The 13479-nt window shown below is 44.8% G+C and overlaps 1 protein-coding gene across 1 annotated transcript in view; it reads left to right on the top strand.

The window, feature by feature from the left end:
- Positions 1-13479, top strand: part of LOC137352033 (uncharacterized) — a 78613-nt gene that overhangs the window by 52082 nt on the left and 13052 nt on the right. The window contains exons 25-35 of the mRNA XM_068017008.1: positions 177-329; positions 2507-2806; positions 3095-3247; positions 5216-5515; positions 5804-5956; positions 7463-7741; positions 8030-8182; positions 8534-8686; positions 10193-10471; positions 10760-10912; positions 11348-11484. Coding sequence (XP_067873109.1) covers positions 177-329; positions 2507-2806; positions 3095-3247; positions 5216-5515; positions 5804-5956; positions 7463-7741; positions 8030-8182; positions 8534-8686; positions 10193-10471; positions 10760-10912; positions 11348-11484 — 2213 coding nt within the window. The remainder of the gene's footprint in view (positions 1-176; positions 330-2506; positions 2807-3094; positions 3248-5215; positions 5516-5803; positions 5957-7462; positions 7742-8029; positions 8183-8533; positions 8687-10192; positions 10472-10759; positions 10913-11347; positions 11485-13479) is intronic.

Genomic DNA, 13479 nt, shown 5'->3' with positions numbered 1-13479 from the left:
AAACTCAGATTGCTGCAATGCAAACTCACATTGCTGCAATGGAAGCTCAGATTGCTGCAATGCAAACTCAGATTGATGCAATGCAAACCCAGATTAATGCAATTGAAGCTCAGATGGCTGCAATGCAAACTCAGATTGCTGCAATGCAAACTCACATTGCTGCAATGGAAGCTCAGATTGCTGCAATGCAAACTCACATTGCTGCAATGGAAGCTCAGATTGCTGCAATGCAAACGCAGATTGCTGAAATGGAAGCTCAGTTTGCGGCAATGCAAACTCAGATTGCTGCAATGGAAGCTCAGATTGCTGCAATGGAAGCTCAGATTGCTGCAATGGAAACTCAGACTGCTGCAATGGAAGCTCAGATTGCTGCAATGGAAACTCAGATTGCTGCAATGGAAACTCAGATTGCTGCAATGGAAGCTCAGATTGCTGCAATGGAAGCTCAGATTGCTGCAATGGAAGCTCAGATTGCTGCAATGGAAGCTCAGACTGCTCCAATGGAAGCTCACATTGCTGCAATGCAAACTCAGATTGCTGCAATGCAAACTCAGATTGCTGCAATGGAAGCTCAGATTGCTGCAATGCAAACCCAGATTAATGCAATTGAAGCTCAGATTGCTGCAATGCAAACTCAGATTGCTGCAATGGAAACTTAGATTGCTGCAATGCAAACTCAGATTAATGCAATGGAACCTCAGATTGCTGCAATGCAAACTCAGATTGCAGCAATGGAAGCTCAGATTGCTGCAATGGAAGCTCAGATTGCTGCAATGCAAACTCAGATTGCTGCAATGGAAACTCAGACTGCTGCAATAGAAACTCAGATTGCTGCAATGCAAACTCAGATTGCTGCAATGGAATCTCAGACTGCTGCAATGGAAACTCAGATTGCTGCAATGGAATCTCAGACTGCTGCAATGGAAGCTCAGATTGCTGCAGTGCAAACTCAGATTGCTGCAATGCAAACTCAGATTGCTGCAATGGAAGCTCAGATTGCTGCAATGCAAACTCAGATTGCTGCAATGGAAGCTCAGATTGCTGCAATGCAAACTCACATTGCTGCAATGGAAGCTCAGATTGCTGCAATGCAAACTCAGATTGCTGCAATGGAAGCTCAGATTGCTGCAATGCAACTCACATTGCTGCAATGGAAGCTCAGATTGCTGCAATGCAAACTCACGTTGCTGCAATGGAAGCTCAAATTGCTGCAATGCAAACTCAGATTGCTGCAATGGAAGCTCAGATTGCTGCAATGGAAGCTCAGATTGCTGCAATGGAAACTCAGACTGCTGCAATGGAAGCTCAGATTGCTGCAATGCAAACTCAGACTGCTGCAATGCAAGCTCAGATTGCTGCAATGGAATCTCAAACTGCTGCAATGGAAGCTCAGATTGCTGCAATGGAAGCTCAGACTGCTCCAATGGAAGCTCAGATTGCTGCGATGCAAACTCAGATTGCTGCAATGCAAACTCAGATTGCTGCAATGGAAGCTCAGATTGCTGCAATGCACACTCAGATTGCTGCAATGCAAACTCAGATTGCTGCAATGCAAGCTCAGATTGCTGCAATGGAAACTCAGATTGCTGCAATGGAAACTCAGATTGCTGCAATGCAAACTCATATTGCTGCAATGGAAGCTCAGATTGCTGCAATGCAAACTCAGATTGCTGCAATGCAAACTCAGATTGCTGCAATGCAAACCCAGATTGCTGCAATGGAAACTCAGACTGCTGCAATGCAAACTCAGATTGCTGCAATGGAAGCTCAGATTGCTGCAATGCAAACTCAGATTGCTGCAATGGAAGCTCAGATTGCTGCAATGCAAACTCAGATTGCTGCAATGCAAACTCAGATTGCTGCAATGGAAACTCAGATTGCTGCAATGGAAGCTCAGATTGCTGCAATGCAAACTCAGATTGCTGCAATGGAAGCTCAGATTGCTGCAATGCAAACTCAGATTGCTGCAATGGAAGCTCAGATTGCTGCAATGCAAACTCAGATTGCTGCAATGCAAACTCAGATTGCTGCAATGGAAGCTCAGATTGCTGCAATGCATACTCAGATTGCTGCAATGCAAACTCAGATTGCTGCAATGGAAGCTCAGATTGCTGCAATGCAAACTCAGATTGCTGCAATGCAAACTCAGATTGCTGCAATGGAAGCTCAGATTGCTGCAATGCAAACTCAGATTGCTGCAATGGAAGCACAGATTGCTGCAATGCAAACTCAGATTGCTGCAATGCAAACCCAGATTAATGCAATTGAAGCTCAGATTGCTGCAATGCAAACTCAGATTGCTGCAATGGAAACTCAGATTGCTGCAATGCAAACTCACATTGCTGCAATGGAAGCTCAGATTGCTGCAATGCAAACTCAGATTGCTGCAATACAAACCCAGATTAATGCAATTGAAGCTCAGATTGCTGCAATGCAAACTCAGATTGCTGCAATGGAAACTCAGATTGCTGCAATGCAAACTCACATTGCTGCAATGGAAGTTCAGATTGCTGCAATGCAAACTCACATTGCTGCAATGGAAGCTCAGATTGCTGCAATGCAAACTCAGATTTCTGCAATGGAAGCTCTGTTTGCGGCAATGCAAACTCAGATTGCTGCAATGGAAGTTCAGATTGCTGCAATGGAAACTCAGATTGCTGCAATGGAAGCTCAGACTGCTCCAATGGAAGCTCAGATTGCTGCAATGGAAGATCAGACAGCCCCAATGGAAGCTCTGATTGCTGCAATGCAAACTCAGATTGCTGCAATGCAAACTCAGATTGCTGCAATGGAAGCTCAGATTGCTGCAATGCAAACTCAGATTGCTGCAATGCAAACTCAGATTGCTGCAATGCAAGCTCAGATTGCTGCAATGGAAACTCAGACTGCTCCAATGGAAGCTCAGGTTGCTGCAATGCAAACTCAGATTGCTGCAATGCAAACTCAGATTGCTGCAATGGAAGCTCAGATTGCTGCAATGCAAACTCAGATTTCTGCAATGCAAACTCAGATTGCTGCAATGCAAGCTCAGATTGCTGCAATGGAAACTCAGATTGCTGCAATGGAAACTCAGATTGCTGCAATGCAAACTCAGATTGCTGCAATGGGAGCTCAGATTGCTGCAATGCAAACTCAGATTGCTGCAATGCAAACTCAGATTGCTGCCATGGAAGCTCTGATTGCTGCAATGGATACTCAGATTGCTGCAATGGAAGCTCAGATTGCTGCAATGCAAACTCAGATTGCTGCAATGGAAGCTCAGATTGCTGCAATGCAAACTCACATTGCTGCAATGGAAGCTCAGATTGCTGCAATGCAAACTCACATTGCTGCAATGGAAGCTCAGATTGCTGCAATGCAAACTCAGATTGCTGCAATGGAAGATCAGTTTGCGGCAATGCAAACTCAGATTGCTGCAATGGAAGCTCAGATTGCTGCAATGGAAGCTCAGATTGCTGCAATGGAAACTCAGACTGCTGCAATGGAAGCTCAGATTGCTGCAATGGAAACTCAGACTGCTGCAATGGAAGCTCAGATTGCTGCAATGGAATCTCAAACTGCTGCAATGGAAGCTCAGATTGCTGCAATGGAAGCTCAGACTGCTCCAATGGAAGCTCAGATTGCTGCAATGCAAACTCTGATTGCTGCAATGCAAACTCAGATTGCTGCAATGGAAGCTCAGATTGCTGCAATGCACACTCAGATTGCTGCAATGCAAACTCAGATTGCTGCAATGCAAGCTCAGATTGCTGCAATGGAAACTCAGATTGCTGCAATGGAAACTCAGATTGCTGCAATGCAAACTCATATTGCTGCAATGGAAGCTCAGATTGCTGCAATGCAAACTCAGATTGCTGCAATGCAAACTCAGATTGCTGCAATGCAAACCCAGATTGCTGCAATGGAAACTCAGACTGCTGCAATGCAAACTCAGATTGCTGCAATGGAAGCTCAGATTGCTGCAATGCAAACTCAGATTGCTGCAATGGAAGCTCAGATTGCTGCAATGCAAACTCAGATTGCTGCAATGCAAACTCAGATTGCTGCAATGGAAACTCAGATTGCTGCAATGGAAGCTCAGATTGCTGCAATGCAAACTCAGATTGCTGCAATGGAAGCTCAGATTGCTGCAATGCAAACTCAGATTGCTGCAATGGAAGCTCAGATTGCTGCAATGCAAACTCAGATTGCTGCAATGCAAACTCAGATTGCTGCAATGGAAGCTCAGATTGCTGCAATGCATACTCAGATTGCTGCAATGCAAACTCAGATTGCTGCAATGGAAGCTCAGATTGCTGCAATGGAAACTCAGATTGCTGCAATGCAAACTCAGATTGCTGCAATGGAAGCTCAGATTGCTGCAATGCAAACTCAGATTGCTGCAATGGAAGCACAGATTGCTGCAATGCAAACTCAGATTGCTGCAATGCAAACCCAGATTAATGCAATTGAAGCTCAGATTGCTGCAATGCAAACTCAGATTGCTGCAATGGAAACTCAGATTGCTGCAATGCAAACTCACATTGCTGCAATGGAAACTCAGATTGCTGCAATGCAAACTCAGATTGCTGCAATGGAAACTCAGATTGCTGCAATGCAAACTCAGATTGCTGCAATGGGAGCTCAGATTGCTGCAATGCAAACTCAGATTGCTGCAATGCAAACTCAGATTGCTGCAATGCAAACTCAGATTGCTGCAATGCAAACTCAGATTGCTGCAATGCAAACTCAGATTGCTGCAATGGAAGCTCAGATTGCTGCAATGCATACTCAGATTGCTGCAATGCAAACTCAGATTGCTGCAATGGAAGCTCAGATTGCTGCAATGCAAACTCAGATTGCTGCAATGCAAACTCAGATTGCTGCAATGGAAGCTCAGATTGCTGCAATGCAAACTCAGATTGCTGCAATGGAAGCACAGATTGCTGCAATGCAAACTCAGATTGCTGCAATGCAAACCCAGATTAATGCAATTGAAGCTCAGATTGCTGCAATGCAAACTCAGATTGCTGCAATGGAAACTCAGATTGCTGCAATGCAAACTCACATTGCTGCAATGGAAGCTCAGATTGCTGCAATGCAAACTCAGATTGCTGCAATACAAACCCAGATTAATGCAATTGAAGCTCAGATTGCTGCAATGCAAACTCAGATTGCTGCAATGGAAACTCAGATTGCTGCAATGCAAACTCACATTGCTGCAATGGAAGTTCAGATTGCTGCAATGCAAACTCACATTGCTGCAATGGAAGCTCAGATTGCTGCAATGCAAACTCAGATTTCTGCAATGGAAGCTCTGTTTGCGGCAATGCAAACTCAGATTGCTGCAATGGAAGTTCAGATTGCTGCAATGGAAACTCAGATTGCTGCAATGGAAGCTCAGACTGCTCCAATGGAAGCTCAGATTGCTGCAATGGAAGATCAGACAGCCCCAATGGAAGCTCTGATTGCTGCAATGCAAACTCAGATTGCTGCAATGCAAACTCAGATTGCTGCAATGGAAGCTCAGATTGCTGCAATGCAAACTCAGATTGCTGCAATGCAAACTCAGATTGCTGCAATGCAAGCTCAGATTGCTGCAATGGAAACTCAGACTGCTCCAATGGAAGCTCAGATTGCTGCAATGCAAACTCAGATTGCTGCAATGCAAACTCAGATTGCTGCAATGGAAGCTCAGATTGCTGCAATGCAAACTCAGATTTCTGCAATGCAAACTCAGATTGCTGCAATGCAAGCTCAGATTGCTGCAATGGAAACTCAGATTGCTGCAATGGAAACTCAGATTGCTGCAATGCAAACTCAGATTGCTGCAATGGGAGCTCAGATTGCTGCAATGCAAACTCAGATTGCTGCAATGCAAACTCAGATGGCTGCCATGGAAGCTCTGATTGCTGCAATGGATACTCAGATTGCTGCAATGGAAGCTCAGACTGCTGCAATGCAAACTCAGATTGCTGCAATGCAAACTCAGATTGCTGCAATGGAAACTCAGACTGCTGCAATGCAAACTCAGATTGCTGCAATGGAAGCTCAGATTGCTGCAATGCAAACTCAGATTGCTGCAATGGAAGCTCAGATTGCTGCAATGCAAACTCACATTGCTGCAATGGAAGCTCAGATTGCTGCAATGCAAACTCACATTGCTGCAATGGAAGCTCAGATTGCTGCAATGCAAACTCAGATTGCTGCAATGGAAGATCAGTTTGCGGCAATGCAAACTCAGATTGCTGCAATGGAAGCTCAGATTGCTGCAATGGAAGCTCAGATTGCTGCAATGGAAACTCAGACTGCTGCAATGGAAGCTCAGATTGCTGCAATGGAAACTCAGACTGCTGCAATGGAAGCTCAGATTGCTGCAATGGAATCTCAAACTGCTGCAATGGAAGCTCAGATTGCTGCAATGGAAGCTCAGACTGCTCCAATGGAAGCTCAGATTGCTGCAATGCAAACTCAGATTGCTGCAATGCAAACTCAGATTGCTGCAATGGAAGCTCAGATTGCTGCAATGCACACTCAGATTGCTGCAATGCAAACTCAGATTGCTGCAATGCAAGCTCAGATTGCTGCAATGGAAACTCAGATTGCTGCAATGGAAACTCAGATTGCTGCAATGCAAACTCAGATTGCTGCAATGGAAGCTCAGATTGCTGCAATGCAAACTCAGATTGCTGCAATGCAAACTCAGATTGCTGCAATGCAAACCCAGATTGCTGCAATGGAAACTCAGACTGCTGCAATGCAAACTCAGATTGCTGCAATGGAAGCTCAGATTGCTGCAATGCAAACTCAGATTGCTGCAATGGAAGCTCAGATTGCTGCAATGCAAACTCAGATTGCTGCAATGCAAACTCAGATTGCTGCAATGGAAACTCAGATTGCTGCAATGGAAGCTCAGATTGCTGCAATGCAAACTCAGATTGCTGCAATGGAAGCTCAGATTGCTGCAATGCAAACTCAGATTGCTGCAATGCAAACTCAGATTGCTGCAATGGAAGCTCAGATTGCTGCAATGCAAACTCAGATTGCTGCAATGCAAACTCAGATTGCTGCAATGGAAGCTCAGATTGCTGCAATGGAAACTCAGATTGCTGCAATGCAAACTCAGATTGCTGCAATGGAAGCTCAGATTGCTGCAATGCAAACTCAGATTGCTGCAATGGAAGCTCAGACTGCTGCAATGCAAACTCAGATTGCTGCAATGCAAACCCAGATTAATGCAATTGAAGCTCAGATTGCTGCAATGCAAACTCAGATTGCTGCAATGGAAACTCAGATTGCTGCAATGCAAACTCACATTGCTGCAATGGAAGCTCAGATTGCTGCAATGCAAACTCAGATTGCTGCAATGCAAACCCAGATTAATGCAATTGAAGCTCAGATTGCTGCAATGCAAACTCAGATTGCTGCAATGGAAACTCAGATTGCTGCAATGCAAACTCACATTGCTGCAATGGAAGCTCAGATTGCTGCAATGCAAACTCACATTGCTGCAATGGAAGCTCAGATTGCTGCAATGCAAACTCAGATTTCTGCAATGGAAGCTCTGTTTGCGGCAATGCAAACTCAGATTGCTGCAATGGAAGTTCAGATTGCTGCAATGGAAACTCAGATTGCTGCAATGGAAGCTCAGACTGCTCCAATGGAAGCTCAGATTGCTGCAATGGAAGATCAGACAGCCCCAATGGAAGCTCAGATTGCTGCAATGCAAACTCAGATTGCTGCAATGCAAACTCAGATTGCTGCAATGGAAGCTCAGATTGCTGCAATGCAAACTCAGATTGCTGCAATGCAAGCTCAGATTGCTGCAATGGAAACTCAGACTGCTCCAATGGAAGCTCAGATTGCTGCAATGCAAACTCAGATTGCTGCAATGCAAACTCAGATTGCTGCAATGGAAGCTCAGATTGCTGCAATGCAAACTCAGATTGCTGCAATGCAAACTCAGATTGCTGCAATGCAAACTCAGATTGCTGCAATGGAAACTCAGATTGCTGCAATAGAAACTCAGATTGCTGCAATGCAAACTCAGATTGCTGCAATGGGAGCTCAGATTGCTGCAATGCAAACTCAGATTGCTGCAATGCAAACTCAGATTGCTGCCATGGAAGCTCTGATTGCTGCAATGGATACTCAGATTGCTGCAATGGAAGCTCAGATTGCTGCAATGCAAACTCAGATTGCTGCAATGCAAACTCAGATTGCTGCAATGGAAACTCAGACTGCTGCAATGCAAACTCAGATTGCTGCAATGGAAGCTCAGATTGCTGCAATGCAAACTCAGATTGCTGCAATGCAAACTCAGATTGCTGCAATGGAAACTCAGATTGCTGCAATGCAAACTCAGATTGCTGCAATGGAAGCTCAGATTGCTGCAATGCAAACTCAGATTGCTGCAATGCAAACACAGATTGCTGCAATGGAAACTCAGATTGCTGCAATGGAAGCTCAGATTGCTGCAATGCAAACTCAGATTGCTGCAATGCAAACTCAGATTGCTGCAATGCAAACTCAGATTGCTGCAATGCAAACTCAGATTGCTGCAATGGAAGCTCAGATTGCTGCAATGCAAACTCAGATTGCTGCAATGCAAACTCAGATGGCTGCCATGGAAGCTCTGATTGCTGCAATGGATACTCAGATTGCTGCAATGGAAGCTCAGACTGCTGCAATGCAAACTCAGATTGCTGCAATGCAAACTCAGATTGCTGCAATGGAAACTCAGACTGCTGCAATGCAAACTCAGATTGCTGCAATGGAAGCTCAGATTGCTGCAATGCAAACTCAGATTGCTGCAATGGAAGCTCAGATTGCTGCAATGCAAACTCACATTGCTGCAATGGAAGCTCAGATTGCTGCAATGCAAACTCACATTGCTGCAATGGAAGCTCAGATTGCTGCAATGCAAACTCAGATTGCTGCAATGGAAGATCAGTTTGCGGCAATGCAAACTCAGATTGCTGCAATGGAAGCTCAGATTGCTGCAATGGAAGCTCAGATTGCTGCAATGGAAACTCAGACTGCTGCAATGGAAGCTCAGATTGCTGCAATGGAAACTCAGACTGCTGCAATGGAAGCTCAGATTGCTGCAATGGAATCTCAAACTGCTGCAATGGAAGCTCAGATTGCTGCAATGGAAGCTCAGACTGCTCCAATGGAAGCTCAGATTGCTGCAATGCAAACTCAGATTGCTGCAATGCAAACTCAGATTGCTGCAATGGAAGCTCAGATTGCTGCAATGCACACTCAGATTGCTGCAATGCAAACTCAGATTGCTGCAATGCAAGCTCAGATTGCTGCAATGGAAACTCAGATTGCTGCAATGGAAACTCAGATTGCTGCAATGCAAACTCAGATTGCTGCAATGGAAGCTCAGATTGCTGCAATGCAAACTCAGATTGCTGCAATGCAAACTCAGATTGCTGCAATGCAAACCCAGATTGCTGCAATGGAAACTCAGACTGCTGCAATGCAAACTCAGATTGCTGCAATGGAAGCTCAGATTGCTGCAATGCAAACTCAGATTGCTGCAATGGAAGCTCAGATTGCTGCAATGCAAACTCAGATTGCTGCAATGCAAACTCAGATTGCTGCAATGGAAACTCAGATTGCTGCAATGGAAGCTCAGATTGCTGCAATGCAAACTCAGATTGCTGCAATGGAAGCTCAGATTGCTGCAATGCAAACTCAGATTGCTGCAATGCAAACTCAGATTGCTGCAATGGAAGCTCAGATTGCTGCAATGCAAACTCAGATTGCTGCAATGCAAACTCAGATTGCTGCAATGGAAGCTCAGATTGCTGCAATGGAAACTCAGATTGCTGCAATGCAAACTCAGATTGCTGCAATGGAAGCTCAGATTGCTGCAATGCAAACTCAGATTGCTGCAATGGAAGCTCAGACTGCTGCAATGCAAACTCAGATTGCTGCAATGCAAACCCAGATTAATGCAATTGAAGCTCAGATTGCTGCAATGCAAACTCAGATTGCTGCAATGGAAACTCAGATTGCTGCAATGCAAACTCACATTGCTGCAATGGAAGCTCAGATTGCTGCAATGCAAACTCAGATTGCTGCAATGCAAACCCAGATTAATGCAATTGAAGCTCAGATTGCTGCAATGCAAACTCAGATTGCTGCAATGGAAACTCAGATTGCTGCAATGCAAACTCACATTGCTGCAATGGAAGCTCAGATTGCTGCAATGCAAACTCACATTGCTGCAATGGAAGCTCAGATTGCTGCAATGCAAACTCAGATTTCTGCAATGGAAGCTCTGTTTGCGGCAATGCAAACTCAGATTGCTGCAATGGAAGTTCAGATTGCTGCAATGGAAACTCAGATTGCTGCAATGGAAGCTCAGACTGCTCCAATGGAAGCTCAGATTGCTGCAATGGAAGATCAGACAGCCCCAATGGAAGCTCAGATTGCTGCAATGCAAACTCAGATTGCTGCAATGCAAACTCAGATTGCTGCAATGGAAGCTCAGATTGCTGCAATGCAAACTCAGATTGCTGCAATGCAAGCTCAGATTGCTGCAATGGAAACTCAGACTGCTCCAATGGAAGCTCAGATTGCTGCAATGCAAACTCAGATTGCTGCAATGCAAACTCAGATTGCTGCAATGGAAGCTCAGATTGCTGCAATGCAAACTCAGATTGCTGCAATGCAAACTCAGATTGCTGCAATGCAAACTCAGATTGCTGCAATGGAAACTCAGATTGCTGCAATAGAAACTCAGATTGCTGCAATGCAAACTCAGATTGCTGCAATGGGAGCTCAGATTGCTGCAATGCAAACTCAGATTGCTGCAATGCAAACTCAGATTGCTGCCATGGAAGCTCTGATTGCTGCAATGGATACTCAGATTGCTGCAATGGAAGCTCAGATTGCTGCAATGCAAACTCAGATTGCTGCAATGCAAACTCAGATTGCTGCAATGGAAACTCAGACTGCTGCAATGCAAACTCAGATTGCTGCAATGGAAGCTCAGATTGCTGCAATGCAAACTCAGATTGCTGCAATGCAAACTCAGATTGCTGCAATGGAAACTCAGATTGCTGCAATGCAAACTCAGATTGCTGCAATGGAAGCTCAGATTGCTGCAATGCAAACTCAGATTGCTGCAATGCAAACACAGATTGCTGCAATGGAAACTCAGATTGCTGCAATGGAAGCTCAGATTGCTGCAATGCAAACTCAGATTGCTGCAATGGAAACTCAAATTGCTGCAATGCAAACTCAGATTGCTGCAATGCAAACTCAGATTGCTGCAATGCAAACTCAGATTGCTGCAATGGAAGCTCAGATTGCTGCAATGCAAACTCAGATTGCTGCAATGCAAACTCAGATTGCTGCAATGGAAGCTCAGATTGCTGCAATGGAAACTCAGATTGCTGCAATGCAAAATCAGATAAATGCAATGGAAGCTCAGATTGCTGCAATGCAAACTCAGATTGCTGCAATGGAAGCTCAGATTGCTGCAATGCAAACTCAGATTGCTGCAATGGAAGCTCAGATTGCTGCAATGCAAACTCAGTATGCTGCAATGCAAACCCAGATTAATGCAATTGAAGCTCAGATTGCTGCAATGCAAACTCAGATTGCTGCAATGCAAACTCAGATTGCTGCAATGCAAACTCACATTGCTGCAATGGAAGCTCAGATTGCTGCAATGCAAACTCAGATTGTTGCAATGCAAACCCAGATTAATGCAATTGAAGCTCAGATGGCTGCAATGCAAACTCAGATTGCTGCAATGCAAACTCACATTGCTGCAATGGAAGCTCAGATTGCTGCAATGCAAACTCACATTGCTGCAATGGAAGCTCAGATTGCTGCAATGCAAACTCAGATTGCTGCAATGGAAGCTCAGTTTGTGGCAATGCAAACTCAGATTGCTGCAATGGAAGCTCAGATTGCTGCAATGGAAGCTCAGATTGCTGCAATGGAAACTCAGACTGCAGCAATGGAAGCTCAGATTGCTGCAATGGAAACTCAGATTGCTGCAATGGAAGCTCAGATTGCTGCAATGGAATCTCAAACTGCTGCAATGGAAGCTCAGATTGCTGCAATGGAAGCTCAGACTGCTCCAATGGAAGCTCACATTGCTGCAATGCAAACTCAGATTGCTGCAATGCAAACTCAGATTGCTGCAATGGAAGCTCAGATTGCTGCAATGCAAACTCAGATTGCTGCAATGCAAACCCAGATTAATGCAATTGAAGCTCAGATTGCTGCAATGCAAACTCAGATTGCTGCAATGGAAACTCAGATTGCTGCAATGCAAACTCAGATTAATGCAATGGAACCTCAGATTGCTGCAATGCAAACTCAGATTGCAGCAATGGAAGCTCAGATTGCTGCAATGGAAGCTCTGATTGCTGCAATGCAAACTCAGATTGCTGCAATGGAAACTCAGACTGCTGCAATAGAAACTCAGATTGCTGCAATGCAAACTCAGATTGCTGCAATGGAATCTCAGACTGCTGCAATGGAAACTCAGATTGCTGCAATGGAATCTCAGACTGCTGCAATGGAAGCTCAGATTGCTGCAGTGCAAACTCAGATTGCTGCAATGCAAACTCAGATTGCTGCAATGGAAGCTCAGATTGCTGCAATGCAAACTCAGATTGCTGCAATGCAAACTCAGATTGCTGCAATGCAAACTCAGATTGCTGCAATGGAAGCTCAGGTTGCTGCAATGCACACTCAGATTGCTGCAATGCAAACTCAGATTGCTGCAATGCAAGCTCAGATTGCTGCAATGGAAACTCAGATTGCTGCAATGGAAACTCAGATTGCTGCAATGCAAACTCAGATTGCTGCAATGGGAGCTCAGATTGCTGCAATGCAATCTCAGATTGCTGCAATGCAAACTCAGATTGCTGCAATGGAAACTCAGACTGCTGCAATGCAAACTCAGATTGCTGCCATGGAAGCTCTGATTGCTGCAATGGAAACTCACCTTGCTGCAATGGAAGCCAGATTGCTGCAATGCAAACTCAGATTGCTGCAATGCAAACTCAGATTGCTGCAATGGAAACTCAGACTGCTGCAATGCAAACTCAGATTGCTGCAATGGAAGCTCAGATTGCTGCAATGCAAACTCAGATTGCTGCAATGGAAGCTCAGATTGCTGCAATGCAAACTCAGATTGCTGCAATGCAAACTCAGATTGCTGCGATGGAAACTCAGATTGCTGCAATGGAAGCTCAGATTGCTGCAATGCAAACTCAGATTGCTGCAATGCAAACTCAGATTGCTGCAATTGAAGCTCAGATTGCTGCAATGGAAGCTCAGATTGCTGCAATGGAAACTCAGATTGCTGCAATGCAAACCCAGATTGCTGCAATGGAAGCTCAGATTGCTGCAATGCAAACTCAGATTGCTGCAATGGAAGCTCAGATTGCTGCAATGCAAACTCAGATTGCTGCAATGCAAACCCAGATTAATGCAATTGAAGCTCAGATTGCTGCAATG

Source organism: Heterodontus francisci, chromosome 37 (assembly GCF_036365525.1).
Source record: "Heterodontus francisci isolate sHetFra1 chromosome 37, sHetFra1.hap1, whole genome shotgun sequence".
Lineage (NCBI taxonomy): Eukaryota > Metazoa > Chordata > Chondrichthyes > Heterodontiformes > Heterodontidae > Heterodontus > Heterodontus francisci.
Note: the sequence above shows the minus strand (reverse complement) of the source record. Positions and strands in the feature narration are given on the sequence as shown.